The sequence below is a fragment of the Carcharhinus amblyrhynchos genome, chromosome 23, assembly GCF_965287045.1.
Source record: "Carcharhinus amblyrhynchos chromosome 23, sCarAmb.v2.hapA, whole genome shotgun sequence".
Taxonomy (NCBI): Eukaryota; Metazoa; Chordata; class Chondrichthyes; order Carcharhiniformes; family Carcharhinidae; genus Carcharhinus; species Carcharhinus amblyrhynchos.
In genome coordinates this window covers 42,763,189-42,788,048 of record NC_137346.1, presented here as the reverse complement: position 1 = coordinate 42,788,048, position 24,860 = coordinate 42,763,189, and the positions used below count along the sequence as shown (strand labels likewise).

Here is a 24,860-nt window from a genome sequence, read left to right as displayed (position 1 = left end):
CCGTCCTCATGTGTGCGGAACTTGGCTATCAGTCTCTGCTCAGCGACTCTGCGCTGTCGTGTGTCGTGGAGGCCGCCTTGGAGAACGTTTACCCGAAGGTCAGAGCCCCCGACCACATTGTTAACCACTTTAAGACTTGAACAGCAGGTTAGGTGTAAAGACTCGCATTCTAACCAGTAATCTATAAACTGTCAGTGCTTTATATGCTCTGTCTGACGGCAGAACTCTCCATTCACCTGACGAAGAGGGAAACCTCGAAAGCTTGTGAGTTTACTATCAAATAAATCAGTTGGACTTTAACCTGGTGTTGTCAGACTTCTTACTGCATTTACCCCAGTCCAACGCCGGCATCTCCACATCATGACTACTATCCAGCTTTGCAGCCAGCCCTGTTGCCGTGACTATTCACGGCAAACCTATCGCGTTGACAAATTCCAGTCTGACCTTGTCTTTTAAACCCTCCCTGCCCCTCAGGGCAGTGTGCATCTCATCCGAAAGCAGGCTGATTGGAATTAAGACTGTAATTAATTGTGGTTAAGGGCAAAATGACACCAGATCGATAGCTCAGACAGCTGGGAATCTGCTCCTGATTTCTTACCAATCATTAAACAGCAGTTTCTTGAAACCTGAGGAGATTCCTCACTTTTAATTTCTTTCCTTCCCTTGGAAGGCAAAGGATTGCATTTTTATAGCGCCTCTCCTGGCCTCAGGATTTCCCAAACTACTTCGCTGTTTGAAGTGGGGTCAACACAGTAAGAAGTCTGTCCACGCCAGGTTTAAATCCAACCGATTTATTTGATAGTAAACTCACAAGCTTTCGGGGTTTCCCCTCTTCGTCAGGTGAATGGAGAGTTCTGGCCTCAGACAGAGCATATAACAGCACAGACAGTTTACAGATTACTGATTAGAGTGCGAATCTTTACACCTAACCTGCTGTTCAAGTCTTAAAGTATACTGTCTTCTGCGGTCTAAGTGTGTGCAACTGTACAGGGCACTGGTGAGGCCGCAGCTGGAGTACTGTGTGCAGTTTTGGTCACCGTACTTACGCAAGGATATTTTGGCCTTGGAGGGAGTGCAGAGGAGGTTTACTAGGCTGATACCGGAGTTGAGGGGATTAAGGGTTATGGGGAGAGGGCGGGAATGTGGAACTGATCCACTTCAGATCAGCCATGATCTTATTGAATGGCGGGGCAGGCTCGAAGGGCTAGATGGCCTACTCCTGCTCCTATTTCTTATGTTCTTATAAACTGGAGCACCAGGGGAAAACCCATGCAGACATGGGGGGAATGTGCAGACAGTGACCCGAGGCCGGAATCGAACCCTAGCACTGTAAAAGTGAGGAATTTCAGGAGTTTGGAGAGGGAGTTTAATACTGGCGAGTTTTAATGAGCAAATAACATGCAAGTTTTTAACCAGGAGCCTCTGCCGGCCTAACGAGCCCTGGTAACTGAACTGCTAAAACTCATCCCACCATGGGGAAACTGGTTCTTGGCCTCCCGACAAATTCATCCCCCCCCCCACCCCCCCAATCGCCCAGCTTCCTGCTGCGGGTCAGTCTGGAAGGTTCCGCCCCGTAAAAGTTTCTGACAAAGGTGGTTGAGGCCTTTGTCTTCCGGAATCTCCGCCTCGTGGGGTCATGAGGAGAGTGACCCCAGAGCTGGGAGGGTAACCTTTCCAAAGCCTTTGTCGAGTTTTGTGGTGAGATGTGGCCCGCCTGGATGTCCTGCCCAGCATCAAACCATGGAGAAAAGGGGAAACCACCCATCAGGCTACAGTTAAGGCAATCTGTACATATTGCATAAGATAAAATAAATTCCGTTTTATTTGATTGGATTGCGATGCAGTGAAAAGTATTGTTTCTTGCACGCTCTACGGATAAAGCAAACGTTTGTCGAGACCATAGGAGAGACCTTTGTTATGTTGACACACAGCCGACACAATCCAGTAAAAAAGGATGTTAGTTGTCCTCAGAAAATGCTTGGCATTTCGTCAGGAGTAATGGCCACATCCTCCACCTCTTTGGCCTCCTGCTTCCTGGAACCTGGCCTGGCTTGCAAAAGATCTGCTCACAAGCAAGCGTGACAACGATAGCGCTCGTGTGGATTCCCTCTCTCCCCCTCCACCACCACCCCTGCGGGATGGAGGACCGCCAGGCCGCCTTACGCAGTTCTACAGCGGGCAAACTGCCAACACTGCCCAACCCGCTGCAATCAAACATTTCAGGTTCTTCACGCATCGAGCGAGCACACGCCGTCCCCCTCCCCTACCCCCGCGTCCCAGACTGCTTCACGAAGGACGTCCGTCCTGTCCTGAGGTGCAAGTTGGTGGTGCACAGCAAGATCCCACAAATTCCAGCATAGTAAACCATCGGGGTTATTTTTTTTAAATTATTATTTAACAGCGAGTATCGTGTAGTGGGACAAACAGTGGGCAGGACACGGGATAAATTCCCTTCTTTTCTTCCAAAAAACGAAAGGTTGGACAGTCTCGGCTCGTAGCTGCCGGAGATTGGAAGAGTAAGATTGGTTGAAAGCTTTGAAATCCCAGAGTGTTGTTGTCAGGGTGGATTTTTCCTCTTGTGGGAAGATCAGGAACTTGTGGGGGGGGCGGTCACAGATTAAAAATAAGGGGTTGCCTATTTAAGAGGCAGACAAGGAGGAATTCTTTCAAGAGGGTCGCGAGTCCGGAACTCCCTTCCTTGGAAGATGGTGGAAGCAGGGCGGAATTTTACAGACTCGGCTGCGGCGGGACTGGAAAATTCCGCCGGCGGGCGAGTCTGTAAAATTCTGCGCAGTGAACATTTTGAAGGAGAGCTGGATTCAGGATAAACAAAAGGTGGGGGGGGGTCGGCAGGAATGTGGGGTCAAGGTCAGAGCATTGAATGATCTTATTGAATGGGAGAGCAAGCTCGATGGGCCGAATGGGCCTATTCCTGTTCCCAAGTCGTACGTTGGCAGTGGTGTGTCGCGGGATCTTTTACAGGCAGGCAGTTTAGTGTGTGCCCTGAAGGGCTGTACCTCCATCACTGCAGCACTCCCTCAGCAGTCAGCCTCGGTGCCCAGGTCTCTGGAGTGGGATCTAAGCCAACAAGCGATACTGGCAACGGGATTGCTGTAAATTGCTAACCAATTAAATTCTAATCATCTTGTTGGGCGTTTTATTTTAATTTTGAAATTAGCAGGCCTGTGGGGAGCGGTGGTGGAGGGTTGGGGGTGGTGCGGGATGGAGAGCAACCCCAACATTTGGCTGGCTGGGCTGACTCTGTGGGGATGGGCGGCAGCTCGGGAACTGGGGAATAGGCAAGGGCCTAGCCTGTAGGCCGAGCCGGCAACCTCGCAAGCCTAACCTGGAGGCCCCTTAACGGAGATCTTTGGGAGTGAAATGGAGGCATCGTGTCGGCTGACCTCTGGATGAGTAGGGCAGAGGCCGTGGGTCTTCAGGACCCAATCTCTCCAGCCCTTCTCCTTCTGGGTCAATTAGTCTTTATACTTTTGGGAACATACTGTTGCATGGTGACAATATCTGTGTTAACTCTTACCACCCAATCTGTAAACGCACCAAACCTACTCTATCCCCTATCTTAGAATGTCCCGTAGACTGGACTCTTGCCCTAGATTTATAGAGTCACACAGTAGCCTGCCTGGCCACCAGTTGGTGGTCCCTACTTGAGGTCCTTGACTTCAAGGAAGGCCGACAGTTGCCCAGGAAGGTGCCCGAGTAGGACTTGATGCCGTGGGCATTCCAGATGCCCCCCCTCCCCACCCCCCTCAATAGTGGAAACAGTTTCTCCATTCCAACGTTCCACACACCTGACGAAGGAACACTGTTTCCGAAAACTTGTGGGATTACTGTCAAATAAACCTGCTGGACTCTAAGCTGGTGTTGTGAGACATCTTACTGTGTTTACCCCAGTCCAACGCCGGCATCTCCACATCATAAGCACAGCAACCCAGCTTCTTCAGTCATTACAAAGGGTCGTGAATGTAGCCCAATCCATCACGCAAACCAGCCTCCCAGCCACTCCCCGCTGCCTTGGAGAAGCAGCCAGCATAATCAAGGACCCCATGAACATTCTCTCTTCCACCTTCTTCCATTGGGAAAAAGATACAAAAGTCTGAGGTCACGTACCATTTGACTCAAGGACAGCTTCTTCCCTGTTGCCATCAGACTTTTGAATGGACCCACCTCGCACTAAGCTGATCTTTCTCTACACCCCCTAGTACAACTGTAACACTACATTCTGCACCCTCTCCTTCTCTATGAACAGTCTGTGTAGCACACAAGAAACAATATTTTTCACTGTATACTAATACATGTGACTATAATAAATCAAATCTAATTAACTCACCCCCCAATACCATTCTGCTAAATCACCCACTGCAATTAATTGGCAGTAACCAGGACACACACATAAAAACATAAGAAATAGGAGCAGGAGTAGGCCATCTAGCCCTTCCAGCCTGCTCCGCCATTCAATAAGATCATGGATGATCTGAAGTGGATCAGTTCCACTTTCCCGCTCTCTCCCCATAACCCTTAATTCCCCTGTCTATCAGAAATCTATCTACCCGTGACTTAAATATATTTAGCGAGGCAGCCTCCACCACTTCAACGGGCAGAGAATTCCAGAGATTCACCACCCTTTGGGTGAAGAAGTTCCTCCTCAACTCTGATCTAAACTGCACCCCCCCTCTTATCTTGAGGCTGTGCCCTCTAGTCCTGCTATCCTGTCTAAGCGGGAAGAATCTCTCCACCTCTACCCTATCCATCCCCTTCATTAGTCCCCTTCCTGGAGTACTGTGTGCAGTTTTGGTCGCCGCACTTACGCAAGGGTATTTTGGCCTTGGAGGGAGTGCAGAGGAGGTTTACTAGGCTGATACCGGAGTTGAGGGGGTTGAGCTATGAGGAGAGGCTGAATAAACTAGGCTTGTACTCGTTAGAGTTTCGAAGAATGAGGGGAGATCTCATTGAGACATACAAGGTGATGAATGGGATGGATAGGATAGAGGTGGAGAGGCTCTTCCTGCTCAGAAAGGACAGAAGGACTAGGGGGCACAGCCTCAAGATAAAGGGGGGGCGGTTTAGAACGGAGTTGAGGAGGAACTTCTTCACTCAAAGGGTGGTGAATCTCTGGAATTCTCTGCCCGTTGAAGTGGTGGAGGCTGCCTCGCTAAATATATTTAAGACGCGGGTAGATAGGTTTTTGATAAGCGAGAGGATTAAGGGTTATGGGGAGAGGGCGGAAAAGTGGAACTGATCCACTTCAGATCAGCCATGATCTTATTGAATGGCGGGGCAGGCTCGAGGGGCTAGATGGCCTACTCCTGCTCCTATTTCTTATGTTCTTACTACCTTATACATCTCTATAAGATCTCCCCCTCATCCTTCTAAACTCCAACACAGCCCGTGTGTCTATGGGAGACAGAGTGGTGAATCCTAGGAACTGTACAACCCCACAGTCTAACAGATATTCAAATGGTCCCTAGGAGACGTTGGTCACATTTTAATGATCACTGAGGATTGGAAGTGGGCAGCGACACCGTGGTGACAGCGAGACTTTTACTTCAGCGGTGTCTGCTGTTAATCAAGTTCCCTTCCCGTAAACTTGACTGGAATGTCACATATGGGTAAACATGGGAAGGAAAGTTACAGAGTGTGTTTCCTGTTTTGAGTCCAACACCACTGCGTTCCTTATACACCGGCAGCAAGATCTGATCATTTACACTGATGTATTTAAAGAAACATTTCTTTATCGTGCAATAACAGATCCCTCCCATCACTCTGCAGTGCGCAGGATAATGGGCAGCTAATTGTTCAAGGCTGTGTCGCTGGTGAATCCCAAGCAGTCACGTAGCCACGTCCACGCTTTCCAATCTCTCACCCTTGATCACATCCTTATTGTTTTAAGTTTGAATTTAATGTTCTTAATGTCGCAATAAGTCAACGCGTGATCTCAAAGTGTTCAGGTTTCCAGTTAGTTAACGGTAGACATAGAACCCTACAGTGCAGTAGCCCATCGAGTCTGCACCGAACACAATCCCACCCAGGCCCTGCCCCCATATCCCGACATATTATACCCACTACACACCCCTGGACACTAAGGGGCAATTTCTTAGCACGGCCAATCAACCTAACCCACACATCTTTGGACTGTGGGAGGAAACCCACGCAGACACGAGGAGAATGTGCAAACTCCACACACAGACAGTCACCCGAGCCGGGAATCGAACCCAGGACCCTGGAGCTGTAGAGCAGCAGTGCTAACCCACTGTGCCGCCCTATTGCAGTCATATTGCAAACAGTTTGTCCTCCCCTTTAGATTGGCTTTCTGTTCTTTCCAGTGCTGGGACTATCCGATCTGGTACAGAACACTCTCCCCACATTGTGACTCTTTCACTCAGGGTGGTAAGGGACAGTTATTAGGAGACAGAGTCTCTTCAGTGGGAACAGTCTCCTGGATTTTTATATAGGTATTAGTCCTGTAGATTTTCCGATCTCCATTCTGTGTACAGTACCTGATTTTCTTTTGGCCTGGGTGGGATTGTTGTGAGTGAAACTCGATGGACTGAATGGCCTTCTCCTGCACAGTAAGATTAGGATGTCCTGAGGTCATGACTAGATGGTGGAAAAGCATCTCCTAGTTGGCCATTTTGCAGCACCCAATGTAGAGTTTGGCAGCTTTAGATTTAATCTCTAAGACATTCTCCCTCTCCTTAGTTCTGACAGAGGATTTGGAACGGTAACTCTGCTTTCTCTCCTTACTGATGCTCATGATGTGGAGATGCCAGCGTTGGACTGGGGTAAACACAGTAAGAAGTCTGACAACACCAGGTTTAAGTCCAACCGATTTATTTGATAGTAAACTCACAAGCTTTTGAGGTTTCCCTCTTCGTCAGGTGAATGGAGAGTTCTGGCCTCAGACAGAGCATATAACAGCACAGACAGTTTACAGATTACTGATTAGAATGCGAATCTTTACACCTAACCTGCTGTTCAAGTCTTAAAGTGGTTAACAATGTGGTCGGGGGCTCTGACCTTCAGGTAAACATTCTCCAAGACGGCCTTCACGACACACGACAGCGCAGAGTCGCTGAGCCAAGTTCCGCACATATGAGGACGGCGTCAACCGGGATCTGGGGTTCATGTCGCACTATCTGTAACCCCCATGACTTGCCTGGGTTTGCAAAACCTCACTTACTGTACTGTCTGGAGACAATACACATCTCTTTAACCTGTGATCAGTGCTCCTTCCACTCACATTGTCGGCCACTTTAAGACTTGAACAGCAGGTTAGGTGTAAAGATTCGCATTCTAATCAGTAATCTGTAAACTGCCTGTGCTGTTATATGCTCTGTCTGAGGCCAGAACTCTCCATTCACCTGACAAAGAGGGAAACCTCGAAAGCTTGTGAGTTTACTATCAAATAAATCGGTTGGACTTAAACCTGGTGTTGTCAGACTTCTTACTGATGCTGCCAGACCTGCTGAGGTTCTCCAGCATTCCCCAATCTTGTTTCAATATAAATGAAAATGTTTACGCTCCAATGCAGCCAATAAGATTAAAATGTCGGAAAGCATTCTGCGGTGAACATGGGAATTAAGAGTAGAGATTGGCAAATCCAGTCCTTTGAACCTGCTGTGCCATTCCAAGGGATCACGGCTGATCTCTCCCTGGTCTCAAATCTATCTCCCCACCCATTGCCCATATCCCTCTTCCCCCTTTCCTTAATGAGAAATGTATCTATCTCCTTCTTGGAACCGTTAATCAATTTAGACTCTGCCACGCTGAGGTGGGCAATGTTAAGGAGTTTGCTCCTTCCGTACTGCCCTGGAATATCAACCCGGATTAAGAACTCAATTATTGAGAATAAGAACTGTCTGCTATAAAGCAACAACACATTGTGGGGGGGGGTGGTTCGAGCTTGGCACTATAAATGGGATGTGCTTCTGTATTGGAATACACACAGTGCCCCGACGGAGATCAGGGGCTGAGTTTATTCCATTTCTAGGAGTTTTCTTTGGTTCAATGGCTTTCTGCTTCAATCTAACTGTGCGAGTCAAACTGGGCTATTGCCCTGTGAGATCTACACAATTCAGTTAAGGATTTACTTCACCACTACTCAATGGGAAGCTCCAAGAGCTTTTGAAAATTGAATTGTTAGTGGGAAAAAAAACAAATTGATCCGTTACCAAGAATTATCATTCCCTCTGTGGATTTGTGGCTGAGAGGTCAGAACATCTATCTGTTATTTTTAGAGTTTTTTAAGCTCTTTTATAGTCTGGCTGCCTTCTGAGGAGCTTTAAGTTATCCAGCACAATGCATGGAGTAATGGCACATTCACTCACACTCTTGCTCACATTTATTCACTCTCACACTCACTCTCACTTACATCTATTCTCATACTCAAGCTCACACACTCATTCATTCACACTCACTCTCACTTACATCTATTCTCATACTCAAGCTCACACACACTCATTCATTCACACTCATTCATTCACACTCACACACTCACTCACTCTCGTACTCTCATACGCATGCATACACTCACACTCACTCACTCACATTAACACACACTCATTCACTCACATACACATTTGCACTCACACTCACTCATTCATACAAAGTTACCCGCGCGCTCTTACTCATGCTCACGCACTCACACTCATATATTCACACTCTCACTTGCACTCACGCACTAACACTCTCACTCGCACTCACGATCACTCACTCTCTCTCACTCACACAGTCACTCTCTCTCAGTCAGAGACAAACCAGCCTCCCATCCACTGACTCTGTCTACACTCCCGGCTGCCTTGGCAAAGCAGCACCGCGCGCGCGCACACACACACACACACACACACACACACACACACACACACACACACACACACACACACACACACACACACACACACACACACACACACACACACACACACACACACACACCATCCCAGGCATTCTCTCTTCCACCTTCTTCCATTGGGAAAAAGATACAAAAGTCTGAGGTCATGTACCAACCGACTCAAGAACAGCTTCTTCCCTGCTGCTGTCAGACTTTTGAATGGATCTATCTCGCATTAAGTTTCTCTACACCCTAGCTATGACTGTAACACTACATTCTGCACTCTCTCCTTTCCTTCTCTATTCACGGTATGCTTTGTATAGTGCGTGAGAAACAATACTTGTCACTTAATACATGTGACAATAATAACAAAGCAAATCAAATCAAAGTCAAACACACTAGGCTGGATTTTCCTGGAGTGAGGAAGATTCTGCAGATTTATAAAAGCTGGAACTGGAACGTGGAACTCCCACTCTTATTTCTGACAGATCCAATTAGGGGAGAGGGAGTGGGGCATTGTTCACACGGGAATAAATCCAGCTCAGCAGGGCACTGTGAACTTAATGCTGAGTTCAAACTGACACTATTTTGGTTATTGCAAGGACTATTACCCGTACCTGTGCTCCCAGTATGGTCACCACAGCTGATTTTCTCTTTGAAAATCCGAGGTGATTCTTACCAGCGTGACATGACCCCCCGATTGGGTGATTCAGTGAAGTTGGAGGTAGGAAGGAGTGCGGGGAAGGAACAAAACTGAGATCTCGGCGGGAGAATTCCGTTTTGATCCACTCCCAAGATTTAGAAGCTATTACAGGCCCACAGTTAGTGGGCCATTGGATCAGGGCCACAATCTCTGAGTCACACAGTGTTATCAATCTCTCTCAGGCACACATACAATGAGCAGTCATGCCACACACACACACACACACACACACACACACACACACACACACACACAGTCTTGCTCACACAGTCACACACACAGTCAGACACATGCACACTGTCTCTCTCACACATACACTCTCTATTTGGTATGCATGCGTTCCCCCAGGCTTCCCCACACACACATGCACACACTCAGTCTACACACACACACACACACACACACAGTCACACACATGCACACTGTCTCTCTCACACATACAGTCTCTCTTTGGTATGCATGCATTCCCCCAGCAACCCCCCCCACACACACACTCCTCACACTCATACTCCCTCCTCTCTCTTTCACACACACACACCCCTCCCGATGTTGCCACTCAGTATTTTGAGTAACGTGGGGGTGACAGCTGAGAGAATGTGAAGGCTGGATGTTAATGTCAGCCCTGCCTCGTGTCTCATCGATCGCGCTCGTTTGGGACTCACAGCGTTGAGCTACCAAATGAAGTTATTTCATTGTTCACAATGACTTGGCTGTTTGAGCAGAACCTCATTCCGGGATACAGATCCCCCAGGAATGTCGAGTGAAAAAAATCACTCACTCCCGTTGAAATTAATCCACGTTGCTGCTTTCGAAAGTGAGCCCAAGCACTGATTGGTTTAACCCTTTGAGGATCGAAACCCCCCGGGGGTCCGTTTATTACCATTTTCTGCCTGATTGGGTGCAATTTGTTGGCCAGTGACGGGGCCTGTGTCTCCAATGAACAGCGAGAGACAGTGATTCCCCTCGCTCGGAGTTACCTATTGCTCACTGGGAAGAATCCAAAGGCTGTGGGTTCGAATCCCATTCCAGAAACTTGAGCACAAAACCTAAACTAATGATTGATCAGTGAAGATAGAATCGTAGAACCCTACAGTGCAGAAAGAGTCCCTTCAGCCCATCGAGTCTGCACCGAACACAATCCCAGCCAGGCCCTACCCCCTATATTATACCCACTCATCCCTCTAACCTACACATCCCTGGACACTAAGGGGCAATTTCTTAGCACAGCCAATCAACCTAACCCGCACATCTTTGGACTATGGGAGGAAACCAGAGCACCCGGAGGAAACCCATGCAGACACGGGGAGAATGTGCAAACTCCACACAGACAGTGACCCGAACCGGGAATCGAACCCTGGAGCCATGAAGCAGCAGTGCTAACCCACTGTGCTACCGTGCTGCCCGGTAGGGTGGCTAACTGTGGTTAGGCGGATTCCTGGACGTCTCATCACGTGACCAGCCCCTAGGTTGCAGCCATTAATAAGCCAACGTGTCCATTTTTGAAACGTTCAGCGTCTTAAGAACATAAGAAATAGGAGCAGAAGTAGGCCATCTAGCCCTTCGAGCCTGCCCCGCCATTCAATAAGATCATGGCTGATCTGTCGTGGCTCAGTTCCACATTCCCGCCCTCTCCCCATAACCCTTAATCCCCTCGCTTATCAAAAACCCATCAACCCGCGTCTTAAAAATATTTAGCGAGGCAGCCTCCACCACCTCAACGGGCAGAGAATTCCAGAGATTCACCAGCCTTTGAGCGAAGAAGTTCCTCCTCAACTCCGATCTAAACCGCCCCCCCTTTATCTTGAGGCTGTGCCCCCTAATCCTACCGTCCTTTCTGAGCGGGAAGAATCTCTCTACCTCTATCCTATCCATCCCATTCATCATCTTATACGTCTCAATGAGATCTCCCCTCATTCTTCTAAACTCTAACGAGTACAAGCCTAGTTTATTCAGCCTCTCCTCATAGCTCAACCCCCTCAACTCCGGTATCAGCCTAGTAAACCTCCTCTGCACTCCCTCCAAGGCCAAAATATCCTTGCGTAAGTGCGGCGACCAAAACTGCACACAGTACTCCAGCTGCGGCCTCACCAGTGCCCTGTACAGTTGCAGCAAGACCTCCCTACTTTTATATTCAATCCCCCTCGCTATGAAGGCCAGCATCCCATTCGCGTTCCTGACCACCTGCTGCACCTGCAGGCTGGGTTTTTGCGACTCATGCACAAGGACCCCGAGGTCCCTCTGCACCGTCGCATGCTGCAGTTTTTCGCCACGTAAGTAATAGTCCTTCCTACCATTATTCCTACCAAAGTGGACCACCTCGCACTTGCGAATATTAAATTCCATTTGCCAGTTCCTGGCCCATTCGCCCAATTAGAAAGCAAAGAGACTCATTGAGTGAGGTGTGACAATCTATCACATTTTCAATATTTTTATATATGGCAAAAAGAGATATTCAAACAAAGGTATCATGAGATTCAGGCCTGAATTCTCTGGTCTTGTTTAATGGGTCTTTTTTTAATGAGTCTTTTTTTAATGTCCCACTGTTTTTCCTTCAGGATTGCGCACCCAGCAGGGATCTGCTTAGCATTGCTGCCTCACAGCGTCGGGGACCTGGGTTCAATTCCAGCCTCGGGTCACTGTCTGTATGGAGTCTGCACATCCTCCCCATGTCTGCGTGGGTTTCCTCCCACACTCCAAAGATGTGTGGGTTAGGCTGATTGGCTGTGCTAAATTTCCCCTTAGTGTTCAGGGAGATTAGCAGAGTAAAATGTGTGTCAGGTTATGGCAAAAGGGCTGGAATGGGAATGGCCTCCTTCTGTACCGTACGGATTCTATGCTTCCTGGAGACTCCAGGCCAATCCTGGAGAGTTATCAACTCTAACTGAAGCTGTGTCACATTGTCAGAGGTGCTGCCTTTTTGCCTGAGGTGTCTGCAACCGAGGACCCTTAGCTGGAGACAATCTGCATTAGCCACAATACAAGCAGAGAACGCTGGCTAAAATCTCAGCAGTGAGCATGGTTCTGTGGAAGGGTCATTTCATTCTGAAACATCAACTCTGCTTCTCCCTTCACAGGTGCTGCCAGACCCGCTGAGATTTTCCAGCATTTTTGATCTCATTTCCAAACATTGGCAGTATTTTGCCGAGATCGCTAGACCATTAATCCAGAAAACTCAGCCAATGTTCTGGGGGACCCGGATTCGAATCCCGCAGTTGGTGGAATTTGAATTCAATAAAATAAAATCTGGAATTAAGAATCTATTAATTCTCATTGTCAGAAAAACCTCGTCTGGTTCACTAATGTCCTTCAGGGCAGGAAATCTGCCATCCTTACCCAGTCTGGCCTACATGTGACTCTAGAAACAATGTGGGTGACTGTCTGAAATGGCCTAGCAAGCTCTCAGTTCAAGGGTTATTAGGATGGGCAATAAATGCTGACTTTGCCAGCGATGCCCACATCCCACGGATGAATAAAACAAAATCATAAATGTTGGGCAGGGTGCTGGAGAAAACCTGTGGGCGTTTCTTCCCATTGCATCATGGGATCTTTCAGGTTCCCTTGACAACAAAACCAGGGCCTTGGTTTGACATAAGGGATGGTGCAGAAAGTGGGGGCCTGCAGGTGATCGATGTGTCTGATCGCGTCACTGAAGCCCAATAAAACAAAAACTGTACAGTATTTATGGCAAATCTGATACAAACCAGGGAGATCAAAAGTTGGCGTGGAGTCTGGAGGCAGCATTTACTTCATTGACCCATCGCGAAAACCTCCCGCGTTTGACGCCTCTGATTTTTCTCTCCCAGTCTTCATCTGCAGCTTCATGGTGGCCACCCCGATCTTCGGTTTCCTTGGCGACCGTTTCAACAGGAAGTTCATCCTGAGCTGCGGGATATTCTTCTGGTCGGCTGTCACCCTCATCAGCTCCTTCATCACCAAGCCGGTGAGTTCAGTGTTGTCGGGGCGACACCCCGCCCTCTCACCCCCGCCCTCCCCGTTCCGGATGGCGCCACGTTGTGTGGGGATGTGATGTCATTTCCTGCACAGTTGTTGTTGTTGAACTTTGTTTTCTTATTTGAACTTCGCGCCTCCCTCGCCGGGGCGGCGCGGTGGGTTGGCAGCTGCCAGGGACCCGGGTTCGATTCCGGGCTCGGGTCACCGTCTGTCCGGAGTCTGCACGCCCTCCCCGTGTCTGCGTGGGTTTCCTCCGACCGTCCGAAAAACTTGCTGGTTATCGGCCGTTGCTGAATTGTACCCGGACGAGCGCCAGACTCGGGGATTTGCAGTGTTAACGTAAGCCGACTTGCGATACCAAGAAATCAAGTTAAATTAGGCCCCATCCACTCTTCCAGAGACATGGAAAAAAACACTACATCACAAATAGACCCTTCGGCCCACAAGTTGGCCGAACATGTCCCTACCTACTAGACTTACCTATTACCCTCTCTCTTACTAAGTTCCATGTAGTTACCCAAAAGTCTCTTCAAAGACCCCATCGAATCCGCCTCCACCACCACCGCCCCAGCACCCTCTGAAAATCTTACCCCTGACACCTCCTCTGTACCCACTCCCCAGCACCCCAAACCCGTGTCCTCTTGTAAAAGCCTCTGAGAATCTGGGTTAACTCATGAGGAGAGAGATTGAGTAGATTGGGCCTGTACTTGTTAAGAGTTCAGAAGGCTGAGGAGAGATCTTATGGAGACTTATAATGAAGGAACTAGACAGGGTAGAAGCAGAGAGATTATTATTTCCACTTAGAAAGGAAACCAGAACGAGAGGGCACAGCCTCAAGTTAAGAGGGAGTCAGTTTAGAACAGAGTTGGGGAGGAACTTCTTCTCTCAGAGGGTAGTGAATCTTTGGAATTCTCTGTCCATTGAGGTGATGGAGGCTACCTCGTTAAATGTGTTTAAGTCACGGGTAGATAGATTTCCGACCAATAAGGGAATTAAGGGTTGTGAGGAGCAGGCGGGTAAGTGGAACTGAACCACTACCAGATCAGCCATAATCTTATTGAATGGCGGGGCAGGCTCGAGGGGCTAGATGGCCGACTCCTGCTCCTATTCCTTATGTTCTTATGAATCCACTCGATCAATACCCCTCATCAATTCCTTTTCCTCAGGGTCCCAGTTTTCTGTTTTCTAGTCCCAGTATCCGTTATTTATTGATGAATCTTGACCATTTGGGTACAGGAGGGAGGCCATGTTTGACAGCTCTGCCCCCCCACCCCCCCCCCCCCCCCACCCCCGACTACACACCCATGTGCTTTCAGTGGGGAGGTCAGAACCTTAACATTTATGCCTCCTTGCCTCGGAGATGACAGCGCACACATCCACACTCCCTGTTCAAATGTCCAGCAGGAGAAAGCGCCCTACCACCGCGCCCCCCCCCCCCCCCCCCCCCCCCCCGCCTTCAGGAATATGCTGTTGAGTTCACCCCCAGAGATGTGGGCACGTAACCAAGACTGGCACTTCAGTACGACCCTGCGGGAGTGCTGCACAGTCAGAGGTGCCGTCTTTCAGATAAAATATTGCCGCCTGCCCCAGCCCAATGTTCTTCCCTCGATTCATGTCATCACAGAATGGATTGACTTTGATGCTAGTGGGATCGTGCTGTGCAGGGAATGCTGCTGCTGTGTTTGGCCAATATAACGAAATTCCTGGCACGTTAACGCATCGGGATCAGCTTTCACTGCCTTTGCTTGATATGAGCGGGGCAGGAAACGCCTCAGAGTTGACGCCAATGCCGCAGCCTACTTGAAACAAAGATAGAAAAGGCCGGAAAATCTCAGCAGGTCTGACAAGAGCCAACATTTCGAGCCTGGATGGTCAAGCTCAAAGCGCTGGCTCTATTAGTTCTTCACAGATGCTGTCAGACCTGCCGAGATTTTCCAGCATTTTCTTGTTCTTGTCCCAGATTCCAGTTGGCCGCGCTAAATTGACCCTGGTGTCAGGGGTGGGGGGGGGGGATTGGCAGGGTAAATAAGTGGGGTTACAGGTGAGATTGTGGTCGGTACGGATCCGATGGGCCGAATGGTCTGCACTGTAGGATCCTGTCCGCAGCATTTTGCTTTTATCATCTCCATTTTGAAACGGGGCCTATTCTCGGGCGAGGAATCTGTGCTGGATTCAGGCGATGGGCTATTTTCTGATGTGGAAATCACCCCCCCCCCTCCCCATCGCCACTTTAAGTCTAGACAGCCCACGTCTTGGGTGGTATATAAGCCCATTTTCACACGGTGGGCTATAAGGAGGAGCAGATTTAAACGAGACAGGGCCTCAAAATGGCAGGTGACCCTTTGCCCACGGGAGAAGGTGGTCAACTCGGAGCGCCGGCTGGGTCGAGTCTTCCAAACCTTGCCCAGCACGAGTACCTCGGCTCCCTCCAAGGAGGAAGGAGAAATATGATTCCCTTTGTTCTCCACCTATAAATTTTCAAATTATGATTTCCTCGAAAAAAAAGTCCCTCGTTTGAACCACCCTACAAATCATTCTTTTAACCGAACCACAAAAATTAAGATGAGGTGATTGTGAGCAGGCGATCTCTCCCGGAGGCGTGTTGCCTCAGCTTGACGAGGGTTAACTCATGACACAGGAATGGGATGGATCGAGTCGTGTGGGGAGGCAGGAGCGGAGGGGGTTTAGCTTTAAGCTTTGAATCACAAATTTGGCTTGTCATTAAAGAGATAAGGCGCAGATTTCATAGTTTTTGAGCTTTGAAACGGTTTTCAAGCGTCGACGAGGCTTCTCTCCTGCTTTTGAAGAATGTTGCCTCTAAAAGGTAATTAAATGACGGACTCCACCTTCCTGTAATGCAGCAGAAGCCACCCAGAGTGTCTCAATAAACACAACACAGGCTAACAACATCCCCACACAGGAGGAAGAGACACTCATGTCCTCAGGGCGGGAATGCTGGAGTTAGTTCCATTGCATCAGGTGAAATTTCCAATCTTTCTGCTCCATCCGTGTGTAGGATACGGTTGTGAGACACCTAGTTCATTCCCGCTCCCCGTCCAAACGAGAAACTGTACACCGAGCAAGTTTCTCGATTCTGGGTAATAACTGACCCCCCCTGTTATCTTACTCCCCCCCCCCCCCCCAATATACACACCAGTAATCCAGTTGCTGTGTGTAATGGCATCAAAGGCAGCGTCACGGTGGCACACCGGTTAGCACGGCTGCCTCACGGGGCCAGGGACCCGGGTTCAATTCCAGCCTCGGGTCACTGCCTGTATGGAGTTGGCACATTCTCCCCGTGTCTGCGTGGGTTTCCTCCCGCAGTCCAAAGACATGTGGGTTCGGTGGATTGGCCGTGCTAAATTAACCCTATTGTCAGGAGGGTGAATATGAGGGGCTGTGGGAATAGGGCTTGGGTGGGACTGTGGTTGGTGCGAACTCAATGGGCTACATGGCCTCCTTCTGCACTGTAGGGATTTTACGATGTTGGGCTACGGCAGGTTTAGAGTTGACCAAAATGGCGGAGCAAGCTCGAGGCGCTGAAGATCCCATTCCTGTTCTTATATCCCTGCTATTCAGCCCCTCAGCCAGATCGTGACCAACCTGTTTGTGGCCTCAGTTCCACTTTGCTGTCTGCCAATCAAAAATCTGCCTAGATCTGCACATCTTTGGACTGTGGGAGGAAACCGGAGGAAACCCACGCAGACACGGGGAGAATGTGCAAACTCCACACAGACAGTGACCCAAGGCTGGAATTGAACCCGGGTCCCTGGCGCTGTGAGGCAACAGTGCTAACCACTGTGCCACTTAGCAAAGTCCAGTGTGAAGCGTCCTGGCATTTTTGGAGTGCCCGCTGGGGAGATGGGATGGATCTAGGATTTGGGATGTCCAAATGTAGCAGGCATCACCTACCTGTAGATGGCAGTGCAGGGGGAGTAATTGGACATTGTCCTTTAAAGCTCCTTCAGGGTTGTCACCTTCTTATAATAAGGGAAGGAGATCGTTCGGCCCATCGTGTTTGTACCAGCTCTCTTGTAATTGGCGAGCCCTATTTCCTGCCTTGAATGTTGCCAATATTTTCTCCTCAGATAATGATCCAATTTCTATCTAAAAGCCACAACTGAAGCTGCCTTCACCGCACTCCCACACGGTGCATCAGACCCCACGGTGCAAAAACAAAACCTTTTCCCCCATGTCTCCGATTCCCTTTTCCAATCTGCGCCCTCATTCTCAATCCTTCCACCGGTGGGAACAACTTTTCTCCTGCCTACTCTGAGCTGACGGTTTTTGTACTCCTCTCCTATCAGATCCCCTCTCCGCCTTGTTGTCCAACGAGGGGGCACACACACGCGGTGGGTCGTGCGTGGGCTGCTCTTGGATGTTTCGAGAGTGGCCTAGTACTTTGCGTCGTTAGTGTGTGCTTAAACTGGACCAGATACTGGGCAAGACGACAGCTCAGTGACTATCACTGTTTGCTGTGCAGATACATGGATTTGGGCCAGTGTCTGTGGGAGTTTGTGCATTCTCCCCGTGCTTGCGTGGGTTTCCTCCAGGTGCTCTGGTTTCCTCCCACACCCCAAAGAAGGCTGATTGGTGTACCAAATTGACCCTAAATTATTCTCCCCTTAATCTGGTTTCCAGTGGGCATAGACATGGGTCATGGATGGAGGAGGAAAAATACATTGTTAAGATGGCGGCGTGGGCTCGTTGGGCGGAAGGGCCTGTTTCCCGTGCTGTGTTGTTCTTTGTTCTTCTCTATTAAACCTTCTAATTCGCAGAGAATTAACAGGCCTGACTTCTCCTGTAGCTGAAGTTCCTCCTTCCAGGGGGCACTCTCAAATTACCAATCTGTACATTAAGCTGCATACGTTTGCTCCTGAACCTAAGTGACGGCTTTATTTTAATTATATGGTGTGTACATTAAAACGATTGGCCCTGTCCTAAGTAAATCAAAAACATATCCTCCCTTGGACAGCTGCCACACAAGCCTCACATTTCCATTTTACTCCTGAAGCCTTTGAAATGTGCATGGCATTTTGTCAAATTGCTTTTTAATACAAAATCAGACAGTTCTGAATCAGGGCAGAACTGAATATATTAATTTTCCCTTTGTCTGTTGGGTTGTCGTCATTTCAAATTGCCTTCACGTCAAGCTGTGCTTGTTCAGCGTTCCTGCTCCTGGCTGGTTCTGGGTCAGGCAGCACCCGTCAGTATTTAATGTGTGCTGGATATGCTGTTCCCCAAGGCAATAACTAAATAAAATCCAAACACACCTCGCCGGAAATCGTGTGATCTTGCGTCTGAATCCTGGCACCCAACGTTAGCCATCTAACCCAAACGCTTAAGAAAAGCAAACTCATGTTCTGCTCCACATTACAAGTGTCAGAAAGTTAATCCCAGCTGACAGGCGATGGGTGAGCAGTATTAACGCTGGACCATTAATCCAGAAACTCGGCTAACGTTGAACACTCTGACAGTGTGCAGTCCCACGCCCCGCTACCAGAAGGATGCGGAGGCTTTGGAGAGGGTACAGCAAAGATTTACCAGGATGTTGCCTGCTATGGAGGGCATTAGCTATGAGGAGAGGTCGGAGAAACTTGGTTTGTTCTCGCGGGAACAACGGAGGTTCAGGGCAGACAAGATTGTGAGTGGATAGAACATAAGAACGTAAGAAATAGGAGCAGGAGTAGGCCATCTAGCCCCTCGAGCCTGCCCCGCCATTCAATAAGATCATGGCTGATCTGTCGTGGCTCAGTTCCACTTTCCCGCCCTCTCCCCATAACCCTTAATCCCCTCGCTTATCAAAAACCCATCAACCCGCGTCTTAAAAATATTGAGCGAGGCAGCCTCCACCACTTCAACGGGCAGAGAATTCCAGAGATTCACCACCCTTTGAGTGAAGAAGTTCCTCCTCAACTCCGTTCTAAACCGCCCCCCCCCCCTTTATCTTGAGGCTGTGCCCCCTAGTCCTACTGTCCTTTCTGAGCGGGAAGAGTCTCTCCACCTCTATCCTATCCATCCCATTCATCATCTTATACGTCTCAATGAGATCTCCCCTCATTCTTCGAAACTCTAACGAGTACAAGCCTAGTTTATTCAGCCTCTCCTCGTAGCTCAACCCCCTCAACTCCGGCATCAGCCTAGTAAACCTCCTGTGCACTCCCTCCAAGGTCAAAATATCCTTGCGTAAGTGCGGCGACCAAAACTAGTCAGAAGCTTTTTTCCCAGGGTGGAAGAGTCAATCACTAGGGGGGCACAGGTTTAAAGTGTGAGGGGCGAGGTTTAAAGGAGATGTACGAGGCAGATTTTTTACACAGAGAGTATTGGGTGCCTGGAACTCACTGCCGGAGGAAGTAGTGGAAGCAGATACAGTAGTGACTTTTAAGGGGCATCTTGAATAGGATGGGAATAGGGGGATATGGTCCCCGGAAGAGTAGGGGGTTTTAGTTCAGTCGGGCAGCATGGTTGGTGCAGGTTTGGAGGGCCTGTTCCTGTGCTGTAATTTTCTTTGTTCTGGGGATCTGAGTTCAAATCCCACCTCGGCAGAGAGTGGAATCTGAATTCAGTAGAAAATATCTGGAGTTAAGAATCTACTGATGGCCATGAAACCATTGTTGGAAAGACCCATCACTAATGTCCTTGAGGGAAGGAAATCTTACCCAGTCTGTGACTCCAGAGCCACAGCAACTGCCCCCCAAGGCAACTCGGGATGGGCAATAAATGCTGGCCCAGCCAGTGACGGCCACATCCCACGGATGAATAGAAAAAGATCTCCGGCCATTCACGCCGGCGGGGTTCTCCAGTCCCACTGATGGTGTGCCCTCTGCCTGCGTTTTCCACTGGCTTAGGGTGACTTCAGTGGAAATTCCTATTGGCAGTGGTGGAACCAGAAGATCCCAGTGAACGGTGCCCCACCTCCCACAGCTCAGAGAACCGCCGAGGCGAGGCTGGAGAATCTCGCTCAGTGGCGTAACTTTCCAACCAGTCACGTCCCACCAGGAGGAATAATTCTCCCAAGGACTGGCTGATGTTAGCCAGTATATGTTTGCCAACTGCCCTTACTGCTGATGCCTCGATTTAAAAAAACTCTCATTCGTTGCTTTTAAACCTCCCCACGGCCTCGCCAAACCAGCCCACCCCTCCCATCTCTGTGTCCTCCCCCACCCCCACAAAGTATCCCCCAATTCTGCCCTGTAGATTATCCTGGATTTTAATCGCTCCATCACTGTGAATGTTCTTACACTTGGAAATTCCCTCCCTAAAACCTCTCCATCATCTTTCCTCCCTGCAAGTTTCTCCCTCAAGTCTATCTTTTCTGGCTAAGATCTTGGTCATTTTTATAAGAACATAAGAAATAGGAGCAGGAGTGGGCCATCTAGCCCCTCAAGCCTGCCCCGCCATTCATTAAGATCATGGCTGATCTGAAGTGGATCAGTTCCACTTTCTCCCCATAACCCTTAATTCCCCTGTCTATCAGAAACCTATCTACCCGTGACTTAAATATATTCAGCGAGGTAGCCTCCACCACTTTTTTTTCCAAAAATATACTTTATTTATAAAAATCTCAAATAAACCATTGCAAATCTACATGTCTTTCAATTGCAAACAGTGTTAAACCTTTTTACAGTTCTATACAAATTACAGTCATAACATTTCAGACCTTAAAACTATACACATGCCTCAGAAATTACTGTGTGCTGTTATTTCCCAGACTGGCACACAGTTGCGCAGGTCGAGGGTGTTCTGCAGTTCCCGGGCCCTCGGTCTGCTTCCGTCAAAAGGTCCCCGCAGTGTGGCCCCTCCCGAACCACTCCCCCTTTCCAAAAATATACCCCACTCACAAAAGTCTCAAATAAACCATTGCAAATCTACACGTCTTTGGCTTGCAAATGGTGCAGAATTGAAGCTTTTTAACAGTTCTATACAAAATACGGTCATAACATTTCAAAACTTAAAACTATAGACATGCCTCAAAAATTACTGTGTGCCATTAGCCTCCACCACTCCAACGGGCAGAGAATTCCAGACACTCACCACCCTTTGAGTGAAGAAGTTCCTCCTCAACTCTGATCTAAACTGTCCCCCCCCCCTTATCTTGAGGCTGTGCCCTCTAGTCCTGCTATCCGAATAACCTCAATGTAACTTGATGTCGAGAGTCTGATGATGCTTCTGCACCTGGAAAGGTTTGCCAACGTTAAAGGTGCAATTTAAATGCAGGTTGTTGTTATAATGTTGTCGTGGTTCTGGTCGGGTGAATAACTCGGGGCTTTGCAACAAGCTCACTCTGTGTTATTCCCCGTGGAATTGATTGGTTGAATGCATCTCTAGAGCAATCAAAATGCCGGATAGGTGTGCTAAAGGAATTTTCGCCAATCTCTAGAAGTTTTGGCAGCCAATCAGATTTTCCCAGATTTCAATGAATTTCCCATTCATAAACATAAACACACTCCAAAACGGATCGGAGTCAGAATTCCCTGAGATTACCCTCAGCCGGGATTCTCCCACCTCTCCCACAGCCAGGATTCTCCCACCTCTCCCACAGCCAGGATTCTCCCACCTCTCCCACGGCCGGGATTCTCCGACCTCTCCCTCGGCCGGGATTCTCCCACCTCTCCCGCGGCCGGGATTCTCCCACCTCTCCCGCGGCCGGGATTCTCCCACCTCTCCCGCGGCCGGGATTCTCCCACCTCTCCCGCGGCCGGGATTCTCCCACCTCTCCCGCGGCCGGGATTCTCCCACCTCTCCCGCGGCCGGGATTCTCCCACCTCTCCCGCGGCCGGGATTCTCCCACCTCTCCCGCGGCCGGGATTCTCCCACCTCTCCCGCGGCCGGGATTCTCCCACCTCTCCCGCGGCCGGGATTCTCCCACCTCTCCCGCGGCCGGGATTCTCCCACCTCTCCCGCGGCCGGGATTCTCCAGTCTCGCTGCAATGAATGGTGATTTGGCCGAGCACCGGATTCTGTGTCCACGCTGGCAGCGGTGGGTGGGACACACCGAGACGGGATAATTCCGGCCAAAGTGTCGGGCTTCGTGCTAGGACAAAGTATCCCGGAATTCTGGAGGTTGAATGTTTAGCTGACGCCCCACGGTCAGCAGTGAAGTGTGTTCGACGGACGTTCCACAGCCTAAAGGTCAAACGTTCAAATGTGTCACATCACGTACGTCCACACCCATCGTAACGAAGCCTCCTCCACCCAGCCGTGTTGCCCAACAGGGATGCCTCCCCCTTTCAAAGCCTGTGGGCTGCACTCTTTGCCCATGGGATCTTCCTTTGTAGAAAATCATTCAAGAAGGAGTGACCGTGGCACATGACGAGCTAGCCGAGGGAACCTAATGCTCGGTTAACGCCATCTGTGAGCTGCTTTCATAGAACATAGAACATTACAGCAAAAACAGGCCCTTCGGCCCACAAGTTGCGCCGATCATATCCCTACCGACCAGGCCTATCTATAACCCCCAATCCCATTAAATCCCATGTACTCATCCGGAAGTCTCTTAAAAGACCCCAGTGAGTTCGCCTCCACCACCACCGACGGCAGCCGATTCCACTCACTCACCACCCTCTGAGTGAAAAACTTACCCCTGACATCTCCTCTGTACCTGCTCCCCCAGCACCTTAAACCTGTGTCCTCTCGTAGCGACCATTCCAGCCCTGGGAAATAGCCTCTGAGAATCCACCCTATCTATACCTCTCAACATCTTATAAACCTCTATCAGGTCGCCTCTCAACCTTCGTCTCTCCAGGGAGAAGAGTCCCAGCTCCCTCAACCTATCCTCATAAGGCATGCCTCCCAATCCAGGCAACATCCTTGTAAATCTTCTCTGCACCCTCTCAATAGCTTCCACGTCCTTCCTGTAGTGAGGTGACCAGAACTGCTCACAGTACTCCAAGTGGGGTCTGACAAGGATCTTATAAAGTTGCAGCATTACCTCCCAACTCCTAAACTCAATCCCTTGATTGATGAAGGCCAGTACACCATACGCCTTCTTGACCACATCCTCCACCTGCGAGGCCGATTTAAGAGTCCTATGGACCTGGACGCTAAGATCCCTCTGATCCTCTACACTGCTAAGAGTCCTACCCTTGATATTGTACTCCTTCATCCCATTTCCTTCCCTAAAGATGGATTAATGGTTTCATCACTAGACTCCTAATTCCAGATATTTTTTATTGAATTCAAATTTGCCACTGTGGCGGGATTCGAAACCGGCTCCCCAGAACATTTGCTGAGTTCTGGATTAATAGCCCAGTGGTAATAGCTCTGGGCCATCACTTGCCCTTATCTGTATAAGTTTAATTTCACGTTTAATTATCTACAAGCTAAACCCTTCAGCGGAAACAATCTCTCTGCCAGGTTATTTTGCTTTGAGAAGATCTGTATAAAAGCTCAAAAGAAGTCTATAAAAACCAGGCCAGGACCTGGAGAAACGCAAAACAAACTATGGAGAAATTGGCAGAAAAGTGTACAATTTGTGTAACCGTGTTTCTGATTCCTCGTTTGATCAAAATGCAGGCAGAACTAGACGGTGTGGACTTGGCAAACTAAATTAGATTCTCCTCAAGATCGTGGGTTCCGCTGAAGAGTCTTGGCTGCGGGGAGGGTGAATAATTCCGGAATAGGATCAGAGAAACAGGAAGGAGGCCGTTCATCTCCTCGACCCCGCTCTGCCTTCCCTCCCTACCACAGCAAAAAAGATTTCATTCGACCTCCAACGTCCAGGGTGGAATTCTCCCTTCCTGTCCACCACGGGAATCGTAGTGGGTGGGACACAGACTGTGCAAAGGCCTTGGGGTGAGCGTGGCTGGAAAATCCTACCCCCAGTCTGTGGGGGGAGAGAGTTCAAGATGTTTTGAGTGGGATATTCTTCCTGATTTCTTTCCGGAATGGTCTACCCCTGCTTTTACGATTAAGTAAGAAGTCTCACAACACCAGATTAAAGTCTGGTTGTATTTGATAGTAATCAAATAAACCGGTTGGACTTTAACCTGGTGTTGTGAGACTTCTTACTGTGACCACCCCAGTCCAACGCCGGCATCTCCACATCATGTTTACGATTAAGGCCCCTTGTCCAGAACGGGAGGTAGTTTCTCAGATCCTAGCGTTGCCAAACCCTGTTATCATTTTAAACAGCTTTGAATGATCACCCCTCAATCCTCCTTACTCAAGGGATTGTATTTGACAGTTTCAGCCATGGTGGGCCTTCCTCTGTGCTGTAGACCTTTATGATTCTACGGACTGGGATCTTCCAGTTCTGTCAAAACCTAGAAACTAGATGCAGGAGTCGGCCGTTTGGCCTTCTCTGCCAGTCACTTTGATCGTGACTGATCATTAAATTCAAAATCCTGATCCCACCCT

The 24,860-nt window shown here is 49.1% G+C and overlaps 1 protein-coding gene across 1 annotated transcript in view; it reads left to right on the top strand.

The window, feature by feature from the left end:
* LOC145357234 (sphingosine-1-phosphate transporter SPNS2-like) overlaps positions 1-24,860 on the top strand; it is a 115,782-nt gene that overhangs the window by 48,878 nt on the left and 42,044 nt on the right. Inside the window, exon 3 of the mRNA XM_080210397.1 lies at positions 13,355-13,491. Within this exon, the coding sequence (XP_080066523.1) occupies positions 13,355-13,491 (137 nt within the window). The remainder of the gene's footprint in view (positions 1-13,354; positions 13,492-24,860) is intronic.